General features: G+C 38.2%; 1 protein-coding gene across 1 annotated transcript; it reads right to left on the minus strand.

Annotated features, from left to right (window-relative positions):
* Nucleotides 1-3,344: 3,344 nt before the first annotated feature.
* frk (fyn-related Src family tyrosine kinase) lies at nucleotides 3,345-17,573 on the minus strand. The gene is made up of 8 exons (XM_055044470.1): nucleotides 16,914-17,573; nucleotides 9,886-10,007; nucleotides 7,901-8,064; nucleotides 7,654-7,822; nucleotides 7,260-7,418; nucleotides 4,786-4,967; nucleotides 4,462-4,627; nucleotides 3,345-4,353 (listed from the first exon to the last, which is right to left on the minus strand). The coding sequence occupies exons 1-8, from the start codon at nucleotides 17,303-17,305 to the stop codon at nucleotides 4,145-4,147; spliced, it is 1,563 nt and encodes a 520-aa protein (XP_054900445.1). The 5' UTR covers nucleotides 17,306-17,573; the 3' UTR covers nucleotides 3,345-4,144.
* Nucleotides 17,574-18,157: the final 584 nt, after the last annotated feature.

Consider the following 18,157-nt stretch of genomic DNA (forward strand, 5'->3'; position numbering starts at 1 on the left):
TTCCATTAGAAAACATTCTTTTTATGGCGAGGCTTTACAGTAAATGAGAAAAGAAAGGAGCTTTCTAATGGAAGAAGACGGGTGAATCTGCTGCCTCGTATGTTTCTGGAACACTAAAAGGGAGATGGATTAGTTTGCATTCCTGCTAATTTATTATCCAAATTATCATTCCGCAGATACTTTAACTGTGAAACTGTATGAAACTTGAGCAAATGCTAATCCAGAATCATGTTGGTTTTTCTCCTTTTTTAACAAACTGATTATCAAAGTAATAAGTATGGATCATGTACGGTTCGCTCTGGCAGTCCTTCTGCTTCTCTGAAATCTCTGAAGAGCAAACTTTAAATATGGAAACCTAGGAATATTTACAGCAGTGTTATTAACGGACTGACAGTTTATTACAACTTTGATTGGAACACATTTAATGTAAATACCATCTACAGATCTACCAACAATGAGTGGTGTATCTTCTGTCTGAGGCTATTTTCATGTTTTTTGTGTACTTGGAGAAGTTTCTGTTCATAACCTCCACAGACTGATTCCTTCCACAGCTTGTCTTTGCCTAGAAGTTCAGTCTTGGGGGCCTGAGGATCAGGTCTCTGCTTTTTTTAGGTGACGTAGTTCAATTGTCGTCAGCTCTATTTCTGACATATGAGGTATGGCGGCATAAACCTGCCATTTCCAGGTCAGGGAAAATGTCCTGACTCAAACATTTGTTCATCCAGGAGGAACTCTGAGCCACTGATCTTAGTGGCGCTTCTACTTTATGCTTATATACAGTACAGATCAAAAGTTTGGACACAACCTTCTCATTCTTTGGGTTTCTTTTATTTTTATGACTATTTATAAGGCAAGAAAACCATTTATTAGCGTGACAGGGCACACCTGTGAAGTGAAAACCATTTCATGTGACTACCTCTTGAAGCTCATCAAGAGAATGCAGAGTGTGTGCAAAGCAGTAATCATAGCAAAAGAAACTTTGAAGAAACTACAATAAAAGGTGTATTTTCAGTTTTACACTTTTTTGTTTAGTACATATTTCCACATGTGTTAATTCATAGTTTGATGCCTTCAGTGTGAACCTACAATGTCAATAGTCATGAAAATAAAGAAAATTCATTGAATTAAAAGGTGTGTCCAAACTTTCGGTCTGCACTGTATGAAACAAGCTATATCTGCCAACAAAGTGATGGATACTAAAGTTACTTTTCTTGGTCCACTGGGGAGTTCATTTTTGCTTCAAAAACCAATCTGATGAGATGCTGGAAAAGGTAATGTTGTATTCAATATTTTGCTGAGCAGAGTTAGCCTATTGGTAAAGCTATTCTAGGCTAAAATAGCATCTCTAAGCTAAACATGTTGCACACATCCCCAGTGCTAACATCAGAGTCCACTGTCCACTTTTCTAAAGAAGTTTCATGAGTGATCAGGGCTTAAAGGTGAAAACTGAATGGCTGGAATGACACTTAGAACCAATAAATGTATGTCTTGTTGAGTTCATATATCCATTTTTTTCAATAATTTTATAATTAGCAGTAATGAATGGTTTCTGATTTAAAAATGTTGCTTATTTTGTCAAATAGTTTAATTAAAAAAGCATTAACTAATTAACCACCACTAGTTATAATACAGACTGGCAGGTCTTCAGTTTTTAGTATGAAACAAGAAAACTTATAATTGTTATATACATTTACTGCCTGCATGCAAAGTTATTCTGTGCACTATTCATTGTGCTGAATTTATTTCATTTAGAAGCTTTAAGGATTATTATAAGTAACTTTTCTAAATTTTCTCTGAGGTCTTGGGTCGGCTCTGACCGTGGAAAGGCTAAACCAATAAACTTCCCATTCTGGATTAAGTGTTTTCTCTTGTCAATGTTCCGTCTCAGCTTGCTCTCTCCCAAATAGAGTGCTGTTTTAAATATGCTGACACTGATGTTGCTTCGTGGGAATGTGAACAGTTCGAAATAAAACACTCTGGTCCTTGATGCTGTTTCAGATTTAAAGATGTGCAGATATTTAGGGTTGATCCTGATAAATATGGCTTTGAGATGAACACATTTTAAAGATTGGAGGTTTTGTTGCTTTAGCAAAAATTCCTTTTATTGGTAAGCGTGAAAGGCGGAGAGTTATAGCACCACCCTGTGGCCATAGGGAGAAATTACATCAATACAGGTTGACCACCATCTCCAGTTGATCCTTTTATTCTGCATTTAGAAATATGCCGAAAATGGAATAAATAACTGCCTTATGACAACTCATTAGTCACAGAGGAGTCCAACAATGGAAACAAAATATTTATATATACTCCATTCAAAATGTTTCATGGACATGAAGTCAGACTGAACTGCTTCAAATCAGTTCGTATGACAAACATTTTTATTTGCTAAATACTAAAATAAGAAATCAGATATTCCAACTTTGTTCCAGATCAAACATTTATATACACTAATGACTAAGCAATGTGGAAAGCCCAGATGATGAGGTCACGGCTTCTGATAATTTGACTCGTAACGTGTTAATAGGCAGGAGGAACCACTGTGGATGAAGGCAACACCTCAAACACCTGGCATCATGGGCAAATCAATCATTAGCTAACTAACACCAATTGAAAATAGGTCCGGTTCATCCTTCAGTTCACCTTAAAAATGTAGTCATAAGTCATATTCAATCATCGTCAAAGATTTCTAATAGAGTTGCAACCAATCTGAAGAAGCCTCTGAGCCTTGTGGCCGTCATGACAACAGCTCAGTTTCCCAGCAGCAGAAATGATATTCCACAGTAGCATGTCCTGGATGGATCTCATCATCTTTAAATCTGTCTGGCTGTATGGTTAGAAAGATGTTGCCATCAGAGATGTGATCCATTCACCCGTTATGATGGATGGACGGGACGAGTTTGAAGCTTCCAGTTCAACTCCTCTGAGGTTTGGGATAATAGTTCAGGAAACATTTGATCTTTTAAAATCCCAGTCAGGTGTTCCCATTTGTAAAAATAATGTCTTGTCGCCATGGTTACCCAAGATAACTGTCTCATAAGTAAAATAAGTAGAAGTAAAAATTCTTCAGCTGGTCACTCCAGAATATTCAGTGGTTGACATCTTGACTATAGAACAGATTAGTTTTGGGGGGAAAATTAGTAAAAAAAAAATTCTGATTAAATGAAGGTATCTGTTTTTTTTTAGTTCTTTGTGCACAGCCATTTTCTCTCCAGCTTTCTGAAAATTGAATCTGATTTCTAGCCAAATCATTGGTCCAATTCTGTGAGACATTTCAATGTAGTGACTGATAAATGTCATTGCTCAACGATCACTTCAGATAAATCCACAACAAGCCAACCACATCATCATGTGTAAAATTTGTTTTAATTATGTTGAACATAAGGATAAGTTAAAAATCAGCTAAATTCTATAAACACTTTTTAGAGGTTAGAATATACAACTAACAGGAATTTATTTAGATCATTAAAAGCATCAGGTAGTGATGTTAAACAGGATCTACTTGTTCAGAGAAGAAACCAGGAATTCCATCCTACAACAGGTCTGAGAGTAGACCGAGACTCGAAACAACAAAAAAAGTCCAGTCTGAAACTCCTGAGTGTTTGACGAGTTATTATGATGCAGGGAGACGGCGTGAAAGCAGACAACTGGGAGTTTTAACAATGCTGCCAGGGTTGGAAATAATCAACAATTCTCAGATTCTCAGGAAAGCAACATGGTGATGTCTAGCTGACATACACATCAAATATAGATTATTGTTTTGGTTCAAGTTAAAGCATATGTTAAAAGAGCATGAAACAAAGACTTAAGACAAAGAGCTTTCAGGTGCTCATCCTAGGTGACCTCTGGCTTCAGTTCAGCAGGAGGACTGAATGAGTGGAATGGATGAAACCAGAAGGACCAGATGAGTGAGATGGATGGATAGTTGTTCTAAACGCTGCCTCTCCCAGTCGGGTGTGAATCAGGCTCAACAGATACACTACCCACCTGAAAGTGCAGCGTCTCTTCTTGGTAATTAAGTCTTTCAACTGAACAGATTCGGAGGGATTTGAAAGAATCATTGCTGAATCGAGTGATTATAAGCTTGTCTTTTGGGGGTTTTTAATACTTCATTAGAAGTCAAACAAGTTTTTTTTTTTTTTTTGCTCTAATAGTTGGAGCTGTCATCGTAGGAACTCAAATCCATGTCAAAGAAATCCTCCAGCTGCCACTGCAGTGTCTCAAACGTGGGTCGGTCGAGTTCCTTCTCGTTCCAACAGTCCAACATGAGAAGGTGCATTGGCTTCGGGCAGCCGGGGGGGCAGCTCAGTCTGTGGCCTCCAGAAATCCACTGGACCGCCTGAATGTTTGTCATGGCTGCAGGAAAATAATGAAAACCCAAGATGGAACATAAGTGCTGGCCTAACAGGACACCACTGCTGGTGGAATGGTTTGAAGTCTTTATAAAAGATGTCTGGATCTTACTTTGGTAAGGCATCTGGCCAAATGTCATGATCTCATACAGCAAGATCCCAAAGGACCAAACGTCTGACTTGATGGAAAACTTGTTGTTGTGGATGGCCTCTGGAGCGGTCCACTTCACAGGAAACTTGCCCCCGTCCCTGGCCTCATACACATTCTCACTTTCTTTCTACAATCAAACACAAAAAATAAAACAAACAATTAAAAAGCCCTTGAGTTTAGTTCCTTTACCCAAAGTATTTTTTTTCCCACCACCAAAATTGGGAAGAAATTAAGACCTGTTGGAAACTAAGACCTGTTTCCAGCAGAATCTGACTTGAAACCTACCATAAAAACCCTGGCCAGGCCAAAGTCTGCCACTTTGCAGATGTTATTCTCTCCCACCAGGACGTTCCTGGCAGCAAGGTCTCTGTGGATGTAGTTCTGCTGCTCCAGGTAAGCCATGCCAGATGCGATTTGGGCTGCCATTTCAATTTGGTCCTGCACACGAAGAGTCTTCCCCTTATCCTCTATTGTCAAGGTAGAAATAAATGAACAAAATCAGTAACAATAGGCCGTTTTATAGATCAGCCTACTCAGTTGTTGAAACATTTATATTTATATATAGATAAAAAAAACAATGAACATAAACTTTAGTGCACTAAGTAGGCGTTTCAACATGTCTGATGAGGATTTTCTCAGTGCCAAATGGACCCGACATTCCAGGGAGGCTCAGTGCCACCTGATGAAACTGTTCAGGTTTGTCTTCATTTTACAGAGAGAAATTGGAAAGAGTTGATTCAGGTTTTCAATCTGCTCTTCCATCTCAGGAATTTCCCACATGCCTCAACTGTAACATCATTTCAAAGTTAAAGGAAATTTGATCCTTTTACAGCTTCAGTGCTGTTTGTTGTGAAACAATGATATTTCACTGATAAACTGCATATAAATAATGTCTTGAGCAGTTTGTATTTTAGCTTTTTATCTATCTGATTAAAAGTAAAATTGCAAAATTCACATTTGAATCCCTTAAGTTTATCTAGTTGTGTAACTTACATGTCTAGGAGTGCAGAAAAGTTGAGTTAGGCCTCTCAGTGCTGAGTTTTTCAATCCGTTCAGTTTTCTCAATATCCCCTCTATGTTTTTCTAAACTATTAGGTCACTGTATTTGCTACAGAACTGCTAAACGAGTTTACTGACTTCTAGCCAACTATTATCACAAATCTGCCATTTTTATTCCTCACAGCACTTCAGTAGTCCAAGTTCCAGGGTATAGAAGTACATTTTTTATTTTATTTTAGGGTGTATTAACCAGCAATTCACTCCACTGTCCCTCACCATCACAAACTCTTTGGAGTGACTGGTTAAATTAGATTTTTGTTTTTAAATGCATACACCTTAATAACCTCTACTAGAATCAATAAGACTGCCTAATTGAGGGTTCCTTTTGTCTGGAAATGTCAGACACAGTAGAGCTGGAAGATTCAAATAACCCAAAAATGACTAAATGACTTTAAATATTCAAGAAGGATATGGGAATACATAGAGCAGCCGGCAAGCTCTTTGTTTTTTTTTTCTTTAGTTTTGTTTTTTATTCTTATTATTAGTTTGTGTTTTTTTTTTTTTTTTTATGACGTTCTGGCCATTGCTTTGCTAGCAGTAGCATCACTCTGCTTATGATAATGAGATGTGCTAGTTGTTAGCTCCCTGAGGACTGCGCGTTCTGAAAAATATGACAGTGTGACACAGCTTAGGATGTTTTTTTATTTCGGAAACACCTGATCCAATGCATCCAGTGGCGTTCATGGCACTAACATTAGCTGCCATCAAACTACAAAAATAGTTGGACAGTGTGGAACATGGAGGGATGATGCGCATTTAAAGAGACGGCACCAAAACCAGTTGCTCTCAGTGATCCCTCAGAACAAATCAGATGCCCAGTTCCACTTTGCATAGATTCACTTTAATGATTTACATGTGAGAAGCATTGAAAAGAATGATTTATACTTTTTAAGGGAGCAACTTTCACACATTCGCGTGTGATTAATATTCAAACCATTTTGAATATTAATCTCAACACCACTCATTTACAGCAGCTATCTGTGATTTTATAACACCTGTTGATTGTGTCATTTCCTGCTTTTCCATTGACCGTGTACTTGTGCACTTTGACACCAAACATTAATTTGCCTAATAAAAGCATTTAATTTTTTTTTTATTGTTTTTTGAGAAAATGTTTTGATGATGTGGTTTTTCAGCTGACGAGTCACATGATCAAAAACTGGATGTTTCTTTTCTGTTGTTTTTGTGCCGAAAATCACAACGAAGACAACAGGAAATTGATGAAGGATGGTGGTGTGTCATGGTTTTTAATAATGTGTTTAAAAATCACACATTCACGTGTGATTTTCATAGTGTTTGGTATTTAATGAAAATACTGCAATTGAGAAATTGTTTTTTTTTTTTGGAATATAAAAGTTTTGTGCACATTTGTAATGGAAAAGCAGCTATGAACAGCTCCTTGTCAGGGAAGAAGGTAATTGGCCTGATCATTCAGAATAGGTTTTAATCCCACAGCAATGTTTGAGGTTCTCCTGTAACAGAATGGGCCATGGAGGATGCTAACAGCAGGTCTGAACTGGACCAAACACTGCTCTAGGAACAAAAGGAAAGAGGATAACTGAAATGAAACCAAACTGAGCAAATCTTCTCTGATGATCAGAAGCAGCTGACAAAAGAATTCCCAGAATTTTATAACAACCTGAAGCTCCGTAGATGCCGACTGCTCCTCATAATTGAAGTCGAAAGTGTGGCTGACTTACTTCGAAGGTAGTCCAGCAGGCTGCCGTGCTTCATCAGCTCAGTGATGATATAGATGGGCTCCTCCATGGTACACACAGCATAGAGCTGGATCAGCTTGGGGTGCCGGAGTCTCTTCATGAGCTGAGCCTCTGCCAGGAAATCTTCAGGGTCCATAGTACCTGGGAGACACAAGTTATGGGTTTTTGGGGCAGTGATACAGCACAGGACTTGGAAGCATTTAACAGAAGTTAAGAAGCAATGTCAGCAGTAAGGTCTCAATATAACACATCTAATATCAGTAAATTTTGGTTATTGGCCACATCAATATTAAATGTGGATATTGAAATTGTCCAAAATGTTCCTTATGCATGTGTCCCTACTTTGTACAATTACAGAATAGTGAAAAAAAATCACCAGGTTTGAGGGTCTTTACAGCGACTTCCGTGGTTTCATTCCACGTCCCTTTATAGACTTCTCCAAACTGTCCGGCGCCCAGCTTCTCCATCAGTTTGATAGAGTTGCGAGGAATCTCCCACTGATCCACCGTGTTGTAGGACAGACCGTAGGTCTGTGGAGCCTCCATCTGCACCAACAGGACAGTTGGTAATGATAAGCTAAACATCAGGGGTCAGTGTCTGCACTGCTGCATGCTGTAGTTTACCTTCCTACATGGCTCGCCCAGAAGCACACACAGCCCATCACTCTGTCTGGAGTAATACTCCACCAACTCCTTCAGGGTTGGGAAGGATTTGGTCTTTGACACGTAGTAGTGGCCATTATCCAGTTTCTGGAGCTTATAATGTTTCACTCTCTCTTGGTGCAAAACTAAAGAAAGAATACAAAATCATTTTAATCACTTCCAAAAGACCAACTATGTTATACTAAATGTAATCATCCCCCGACCTAAAGCACACCACAGCATTTATGTGATGGAGAAATAAGAAAAGACAGGTAACTTAAATCAAAAACGGTCTCAATGTTATAAAACAAATGCAAATATTGTGAATCAAATTTGCAAGCAAAGCACATTTATGGTCCAGTTAAAACTGATTTGGAAAAGTTCAAATATTTTTCCATAAATGTTGTCCCATCATAGTCGCTATGGTAAGACCCACTCAAAATTTACATATTACTGTGAAACCCAGAAATGAAACACAAATTACACAGAGATAAACATTTGAAAGCTCCATTAATTAGAATTTTTCACCTACAGGGAATCATGACATTTAAAATCAGAATATTATATAAACAAAATACAAATTTCACACCTACATAAAGGGTGTTATTTTTAAAAAGTACTTTTAATTTGACAAGACTCATTGGGGTTCTCTAAAGGTGGTTCTAAAGTATTGAGCCAGAGATGCTGAATAATAAAAATGCACACCTTCCATCATTTTCCTTCCACAGTCATGTGATACTTCACATTGATCTAACGCATAATATCCAGATCAAACAAGTGGTAAAAATACCAGCTGTTCCGAAGCCGGTCTCCAAGAGTTGTGTTTTAGTGTGTGTAATATATGTGTCTGACAGGATTGATTATTAAACAAATCACCAACTCCAATGATTCTTTGCTCACTGCATTGTGTCCTTTTTGTATGTCACATGATCTTGTTAGCGAGGCAAACCTGCTCAAGTCCATATTTGGTATTAGTGCCAAAATTAAGACTATTGCACACCCAGGCATAGCTACGTCCTTGTTGTAGGAGTTTACATCCGTTCCAAAGCCAGGTAGTTATCTAATTACTGACAGTTACCAGTGCTGCTGGCCTGAGTGGTCAGTGCTGGCAATAGAGATGAAGGCTGCTCACTTCCATTAGCTTTGGAGAGGCTAGTGACTAGCATATCTAGCAAATGAACGAGACATGGATTGCCTGCTTCCTCTGCTTCCTTAGCATGGATATACTGGGGTTAGCATTCAGTAGGCTTGGAAAGGCTAACAACTAGCTTGTTGTTAATGACTCGTACCTTTTTCTCTTTAAAAAAAAAACATCAAGTTAATCTGCTCAAAGTGGAATCACCTTTTCATTATTTGCTGAATGGAAACTGCAATTGGAAGCCAATGATAGGCCAGCACTCAGTTATGAGTGCTGGCCTATCATTAATCGGATCAGTAGTTGGCTTTGGAATAGGTGTAACCCTCTGCAATAAGGAAGTAGCCACCACTGGGTTAGCTATAATCTTAATTATTGACACCAATACTGCACCACAATATTCTGCCAGAATGCTGCTTGATTCACTCTACTGACAGCAGCTTATACAGTGAGCAACACTGAAGATGATTGTGGTGACCAGTGGGTCCAGAGGACCTGGTGGCAGCAGCCACTTCTGTCAGTTGACCTGTTATCCAGTAGGTTGCCACCATCAGTGTGAATGTAGTGCAGGATATTTACCATTTAAAATGGACATTTACCACTTAATGTGGCCATATATAGTTATAAAATAAATAAATTGTCTGCATCAGCATCAGAGAGAAGTCAGCCAGCACAGTATTCTGCTTATTGTTCTAATATGAAGTACAAAAGATACCAGGTTATATAACATGGAAAACCTGAATGCTGGACTCTTCTTCCATGGTTCTGTGCATGTGTGACAACAATCAATCAATCAATAAATGCTTTAAAAAAGGAAATGTTATTTTCTTACCTGAGAGGGAGTACTCTCCTTTCAGACTTTCAGAGTTTCTAATGAGGAATGCTCCTTCCCGGTTCCCTTCACCCTGCAGCAACTTCTCTGCATCCAGTCGCTTGGTGTCTGGGAAATACCATCTGGAAGCATCACAATTAGAAACATGGTTATTTTTAGGAAACCCTTTTTCCAATTTCAACATAATTTAAAATTCTTTTATTTATTTTTATTTAATGTTATTTCATCCAGATCTTAAAGGCAGGGATTTGTGTAATTTAGTGGTTATAAATCTGAGCAAACAAAGCACATCTGAAGGCCACTTTTATTCAACATGATCCAACTTGCTCAGATTATGGAGAACTACAAAATATTACAAAATAAAGTGTATTTATTTCCTTGAAGTATGCTGCATTGTCAGCGTTAGTGAGAACTTTTGAGCCATGTGGAGACGCGTGTCTGACAGGAAGGACACGGTGCTCATGTGATGAAGATTTGTATCCAATATCGAGCATCATTGTGACCTCTGACATCCGCATATGTACTTTAAACATGGTAGATAAGAGTTTCATAGATGCAATAACCATGACAGCAGTTACTGCTGTCATGGTTACAGCTTCTGAGGTGACAGCAGTAATCCTGATGATGAAGCAGATTGGGAGAGCTTTGATGGACAGGACTTTGAGACCAGCTCCAGGAAGTTGTAGAATATAGTATGTAGTATATTTCTGATTTCTGCTTCTCTTACGACTCAACGGTAATGTCATATAGTTTGAACAGTAATCTGATACAAGAATTTTTTGAAAATAAAAGTGATTTGAAGTCACACGTCTTTATTGTAACGCCGATCTGTTGAAATATCATCAGTGATTTCTGAAAACATTTTGAGGCTCAGACAGTTTGTTCAGAAAGTCTGTTCTGTTCTGAGATAAGTCATCTCAGAACGGGTCACCACCACCCTGATGAGGTCTTATGCAAAATATATTTTTTGATAAATGATAGCTTAAGAACAAAGATAAACAGCTTCAATTAGAATTATAGATTTATGTTGCTGTTGAAGTGAGTCATTCTCTGCCGTTTCCTGGTTCTGTTTGCAGCGCAACGTTGTGATGATCGTCTAATGGACTCTCATTGGTACTGGTTCTACATACAGTCCAGAGCTGCAGGTATAAACTATAGACCCACAGATCTTTAGAGACCAGCTAACCCAGTAAGCACTGTTCAGTCCTTAAACAGTAAACCAATCAGGATTGCCAACATGACGCCTTACTGCAACTCATCTATAAAGTTCAGACATATTTCAATCTTGTGTTTTAATTCATCTATATTTTTATACAATGATTTACATTTTTAAATGAGGTTTGTGAGGTTTTAATGTGCCTTACTTTAATTGTGATTTCCTGTAAAGCTCTGGCCATAAACAGGGCTCTGTAAATCAACTGACTTCCTCTTTCTGAAGAGACAACATTCTTACTTTGTCACTAACCAGTGGATCTGGATTCCTGAATCAAACATCCTGCATGAACTGTACAGACCAAGTTGAAAAAAAATGTCCAACAGAGGCAACAACGTTCAGCTCCCTCCCATCTGATGAATAAGAATGCTTTGAGCTACAAGAAGAATCAAACTATTTTTAAAATCAGTTATGACATACTTCTGGAAACAATTTCAAGACTCTTATCTTTCTGGCTTTGACAAGCTTCCTGTAATCTGAGTCAGCAGCAGAGAAATAATCCAGCTGAAGCTGATTAAAAAAATAAAACTTTGGACCAATGAATCACCCAAACAAGATAAATGTGTATTTTAAGTTTGGTGTATCTATTGCAGCTTTCAGCAACATATCAAAGGCTGCCAATGTAACTGGGTCTGTATTAATAGTTATATGTTTTCTTTCATGTATTTGTCCGTTTGCACCTGACTGTTCTTGTGTTCCTCTGTGTCTGCTATGGGGGCTTTCTTCTTCTCTTGTTCAGGGTCCTGCAGGACTATTATAAATGTTAAATTATTAATTTACTCTTCCCTTTTGTTACTCGTTCCACTGGGAGAGGCAAGTTTTGTGGTCCGTTGGAATCCTTTCATTTATATTGTTCAAATGTTTATTTTACCATCCGTGTTGGTTATAGGTATTTGGATATTTTCATTTGAGTTGTTATTACGCCTTTATAACATTTGGTACATGCTAACATTATTATTTTGTATAGATCGGGTTGGAGAACTGGAGCACATGCTATGTGCTAATGCTAATATCTCCCGATTGACAGATTAATAAACGGAGACCGCCTCCAAACCCAGACTTGTTGCTTTGTGGTTTGTCCGATCAAAACACACACAATGCAGAAGTCCACCGGTCACACCTGGCCTCCTGACATCAACTCTACATAAACTATCTAAAGAGACTCGATTTCTTTGATTCTTCTTCTACAAACCAAGAAGTAGCTAAGCTCACTTCATACATAAAAATATATCTGTCCTGTGTGTCTGTCTACACCCTGGATGCCACCTGATAGCAGAGAGAGCATGAGGATTAAGTATTGAAAATAAACAGAGGGATCTGTTTTTCTCTCAAGCAAGCCTGAGGTAACAGTAGAGAGAAATGACGCTCCTAATAGAAAGAAACTCCTGGAAGAACCAGAAAGGAGACATCTCCTTTGATAACTGGATGGTTGGAATTAAGGTTGTTTAGATAAAACAAGCTTTTTCAGTGAAGTGTTCTTTAAAATTGCCTTTTCACTTTATAAACATGAACTAGATTGACGAATATTAATCACAACCACAGATTACACACCATGTTCTGTTCATCCGTGAAAAACTAAAAGTGAAAACCGGATCATGTCAGTGAACATGCAGAACACAAAACAAACAAAAATATCACACTAATCATTGGGACTACTTTACAGGTGATTGTAGTTGTAGAATGGAGCAAGAACGTGAATTAGGTTCTGATCAAGTATCTGATGATAATCTGATGTTCTTTGCTTCAGTAACAGTGAGGACTTTGCTGCAGACATCCTGGTGAAAAAATGTACTTCAATCCTTCATATAAAAGCGAGTTTCAGAGAATTTGAAATTATTAAAGTTCAACAACTCATTATTTTACATTCAAAAAGTGAAACTCTGAGAGATCATAAAGTTGTTAGTGATGATTATGGTTTATAGCTGACAAAAAAATATTGTTTTCTTTTAATTCAGTATAATATTTTTAATACGTAAATACTGAGTAATGTTCAAGTTAGAGGCCAAGTGGGGAAACTTGTGGCTTTGGATGCTGTGCAGCTTTTCAGCTGTTGGACAATAGTGATGCTGTCCAAGAGTAATGGACATTTTCTAATTAGCAAAAATTCTAATCAGCATTTTTGAGATCCTGATTAGCATCTCAAAAAATGCATGAGCCATTAGCATGTCATGAGACTGGTATACACAGTTTGTTGCCAGACTGACTGCTACAGGCTGGATCCACAACAACTCTTTGAAAATACTTGGATGATGATGGTAACATTTCCTTTCTTTGGGATGAATACAATATTTTAGAGTTAAATTAAACTTTATTGTCCATGAGCCATCGACAACTGTTCACACTGCTAAGATGAGCAACATAAATTGTAATGACTAAAGGTGTCACTATGATGGGTTTTTTTGGCAAACTAATCTAAGCTTATTTAGATGATGGCTAATGTCCAACTTCAAATAAAGACTTGCAACATGAACTTTCTCTCTTCAGGTCAATGCTACTGTATATATACTGTAGTGATGATGCATTCACTCGATCCCACTGAACACACAGGGTGCAGCAGCCGGCCTGCTGCTCCGACAGCTGCATGTCCAAAACTTTAACCAGATGTCAGCACAAGCCTCCCAGGAACAAAATGAACTAATCAGAGTATCAGTGCTGTTGGAGATTTCATGACCACAGTAGGTAAGGCATAACTTTCTGCCTGACTGAAAAGCAGAAAGCTTGACTAGTCATTATCATTCCATGAGTCAGTGACAAACAGCACAATAGTTGCATACCTCAGTGTCTCTTAGTCACTTTCCAGCTTGTAAATCAGGTTTGGTGCTGAGCAAAGCTATGACCTGGACTGAATAAAGAAGCGTTTATCCTGTCAGGATAAACCACCTGACAGTTTGGTAACAAGCAACCTGGACCAACCCACTGGTCAGTGTAACCCTCGTCTTTGTTGGACTTCCAGTCATCTTTCTGACTGCAGATTTCCCTTTCTGCAGTCAGATTCTCATCACACAACTTCACACAAATAGTCTTTGAACTGAAGTCTGAATAAACCTGTAATTACAGTAAAGCCAAGTTGTAAACTGTGTAACTGAAAAGTGCAATGTCCAGGAACTATCAGGAAAGAGGTTTTAATGCGCTGTTGTTCTTGCATGTTTGGCTCTTAGTATAGACAGATAACCGGGAAGTCCAAACTTCCTGGTATGGGATAATGATCAACTCCGTTCAATGCAAACCTGAGTCAAATATCTGCCCCACAGAAAGAAAAGAAATATATGGCCCGCAATCACGTTTTATAGGCTTATACTGGTGTTGCATGACTGAAATAAAATTCACAGTCATTTTCCACAACTCTCAATATATGGCATAAATGAAAGTCACTGATTTCCACTTAATATATTGACAGAATTAGTATTTTAGAACTATTACCAGTTTAAAATACCCTCCTACTTTCTGTATGCTTTTACACACACAGTTTTCAACTTTGTGTGAATAATTCCTGAGTCATTTTAATAAGTTAAAATGACTTCTTGTTAACAGTGAAGCTAGACCATATGTTAAAAGAAACAGTCTAAATCTAGACCTTTTTTCTATTTATTTTATCAGTTAGAAGGAAGTCTATATGGTGGCTCATGGGCAGTTCTAGACAGACCTGCTCCTGTCCTGAAGAGAACACCCCAACATCTTATGGTTGGGGTGACACAGAAACTGTAACTGGTTCCTTAGACCACTTTCATTTTTGACCTTTACATATTTATTTCAACAGTGAATTAATAATTAAGGTGTTTCTCTTTTAGCTGCAGTTTAGCTGAGGCAGGATCACTGTTTTCTTCTACCTGATAGATCAGGGCTCTGCAGCCACACTGCAGGGAGATCCCTGACTCTGAGGCTAACCTAATGTATTAAACAATGCTGTATTACCCTATTTATAACTGATAGGTGGCTGGCCTTGTGGATCAGTCTGTCCAGTCTATATTTATAGTGTTCTATGGTTACTGTGCTTCCTTAAAAGTGTTTACACTTTTTTTCTCCTTTTTGCACTGAGGCTTTTGCAACTGTTGAGCCTTCAGGGCCGCCGCAAGTCTAAAAACAACTTAATGGAGGAGAGTTTAATACTTAGCATGGCCTTATGAATCAAAAGGTGATTTGCTGGTCACAGAAAAACCAGCAGTTCAAACAGTTAATAAACTATTAGAGCCAGCTCTGATCTGGGAGCCTACTGATTGTGTTTTTATGTGCATAAAGTAAAAAGTCTCGTCCTATTAAGATTATGCTTTTTATTTTAACATCAAGCCCATGATAACACTACATTTTCAATCATAACTTTCTAATTATTTATGTGGGTCAGGACTTTAACAAATTAATTTTGAACAAATAATTGCATAGACTCTAAATGCATTAGAAATTCTAATGCAATTAATTCCCTCTTTTGTTTCTGATAAGACCCTAAATCTGATCCACAAACAACATGATTAAAGGAACCAACTGGAGGTTCCTGAAACACTTGAAAGCTGAATGGATAGAACAGCACTTTATTTATGATGCTTGTTTAAAATAACATTAAAAATAAATGTTTTTGTTGTTGCGCACATATGATTATTTATCAAATAATTCATATCCAAAAAGCAATTTTAAATTGAGAACATTGTTTAATTTGTCAATATATGCTTTGTGATTAAAAGCCGATGGTGATTAATTACAAGCTGCAATAATGTTTTTATTATTATTTAAAATGTCTCTGGCACATGATCAAAATTGAAACCAAATGACTAAAGCCAGTCTAATGTTTACACTTTGGTCATATAGTTTTTTTAGTTTTTCATTTAGCATGTGTCACCAACTGTTAAATTTAACCTAATCACATCCTATAATTAATCTACAGTTTATGGGTGCCACTATTGGTCACAAATATTATACATTTAAAAATGTCCACATGTACTGAAACCCTCTACTCATCCAAATCTGTAATAATCAGAATGGCAGTGACTGGAAGTTGAATAAAGTTTTGCTCAGGGCCTAGTACAACTTTCAGCAAGCTGTGGAAAACACAATGTACTTTGATATTCCAGGAAGAATAATCTTCTTCCATGTATCTACAAATCTGGGCTAAACTACAGATTGTTATATTTTCTGGTCATTGCTGCGACTCAACAATAGAATAAAAACATTTATTGGAGATGAAAGAAAATAGCTAATCTCAGTTCAATAAACCCTTATAGTGACTTTTCTGTTTCTCTGCCCTATATATAATCTAATACAATGACAGCTTTTTAGCGGTGAGGGACAACAACCTTATCTTCTTCTCACTCTTTTTTTAAATATGCCATCTGGTTTCTTTGTTTATGGAATAGAATATTTATTCCCAAGGTTATTGGGACAAGCTATTCATTCAGGTGTTACATATGAATTAGAATGAGATATCAAATTTATAACAGATAGGAGGCTGGCCTTGTGGATCAGTCTGTACAGTCTATATTTATGGTGTTCTATGGTTCCTGTGCTTCCTTAGGTTTTATTTGATATTGTGATGTGTATTATTTTGTAATAAGTGGGAAGCTAGGTGTCATTAATATTTTCTAAATAGATAATTAAAAATAAAAACGTATCACATGTTTTGATAAAGTATAAAATACAGATTATGATATGTGACCAAGTAAGTTTTCAGTTCCGCTTCCTGACAGCGCCCTCTGGTGTTACAATAGATTATCGTCACATAATTAGGTAGAACACCTCAGAAGGTTCGTTGAATCTTATCACCAGTTCAGAAACTCAGAAATAACCACTGAGGAAACGTAACTCCTTACTGTACAGAGATAACACTCACGGTTCAGCATCAATGCTCTCCACAGGGGCCACGTAGTTGGCCGGGATGTATCCCTTTCTGTCGATTGAGATCCCGGTCAGGGCTCTGGCAACCCACCACTCCCCGGCACTGGTGTCCAGGACCTCCAGGTAATCCCCGGTGTTAAACGTCAGGTCGTTGTCGGTACGAGCGGAGTAATCAAACAGGGCGATGTAGCGCTCCGACTTTGGAGGTGAAGGCAAAGGTCTGTTTTCAGGGGGACCTCCAGGACCCCGGGTCATTGGGTTACTCAAAACTGTAATCGTTTTGTTCTGGTCAAGTTTCTCCTCCTGCTCTTTCTTGCAGGAGTTACAGCAGCAACAGCAGCACGAAACAACTCTCTCCCAGAGCGAGGAGGTCTCCTGGGTCCCCATGATGCTCTCTGCTCTTCAATCACAGCCTCTCACTTTGTCAAAGCTCTGCTGTTGGCCTCATTATGCCATGAAACACAGCGACATTAATAACGCCACTGCGGGGCGATCTTTGACCGCAGCGGAACAAACAGGTCCGAGTGGAGCGACTGCGGCTGAGGTTGTGAAGCTTCCTGGTTGTTGAGCTGCTTCAGGTTCAGGTGGAGGAAATCACCTCCACCTGCTGAGGAATGAGGAGTGGCCCCAGTCACGCTGACGTCACGGACTCAGCATGTCACGGAGAAAAACACACGAGGTTCAACAACATGAAGCCTGCTAAAAATAAAACTGGCAGCCATCCATTTATTTGAAGCCGTTTTGTCTGTGGGCTTATTAAACATCGACATCATGTCTGATTATTAAAACTATTCCAGGTTTAATTTCAGTCTAAAAAAAAACAAAAACACAAAGATTTTTAATGAACTGGATCATATTCTGAACTTCCTACTTTCACTAGTTTCCCACAAGGCTGATTGTGATTCTGATGTAAATTGTATTTCTTTCTCCTCGTTGTTTTGTTTTGTACTACAAGATATTTCCTCCACTGTGCTGCTTCTCATGTCAGCCTGGCAAGAGGAAGTTCCCGGTGGCTCCCTGGAGGAACTCATGGTACTGAATGGAGGTCCAGTTGGTCACTGTTACTTCAGACTGGGCTCATTCTGCAGACAGTTTGCTTTTTCAGATTTCAAATATGCTTTGTCGCATCTGTGATGTGCCAAAACAATTTCATAAATGTCCATCCATCAGTTGCAGTGATGTTCGACATCAAACAACCAAACATGAACACAAGCTGATGAACCAATGCATCAATCTAAC

The sequence above is a fragment of the Poeciliopsis prolifica genome, unplaced genomic scaffold (genome assembly GCF_027474105.1).
Source record: "Poeciliopsis prolifica strain line A6 unplaced genomic scaffold, Auburn_PproV2 SCAFFOLD020, whole genome shotgun sequence".
NCBI classification, from domain to species: Eukaryota; Metazoa; Chordata; class Actinopteri; order Cyprinodontiformes; family Poeciliidae; genus Poeciliopsis; species Poeciliopsis prolifica.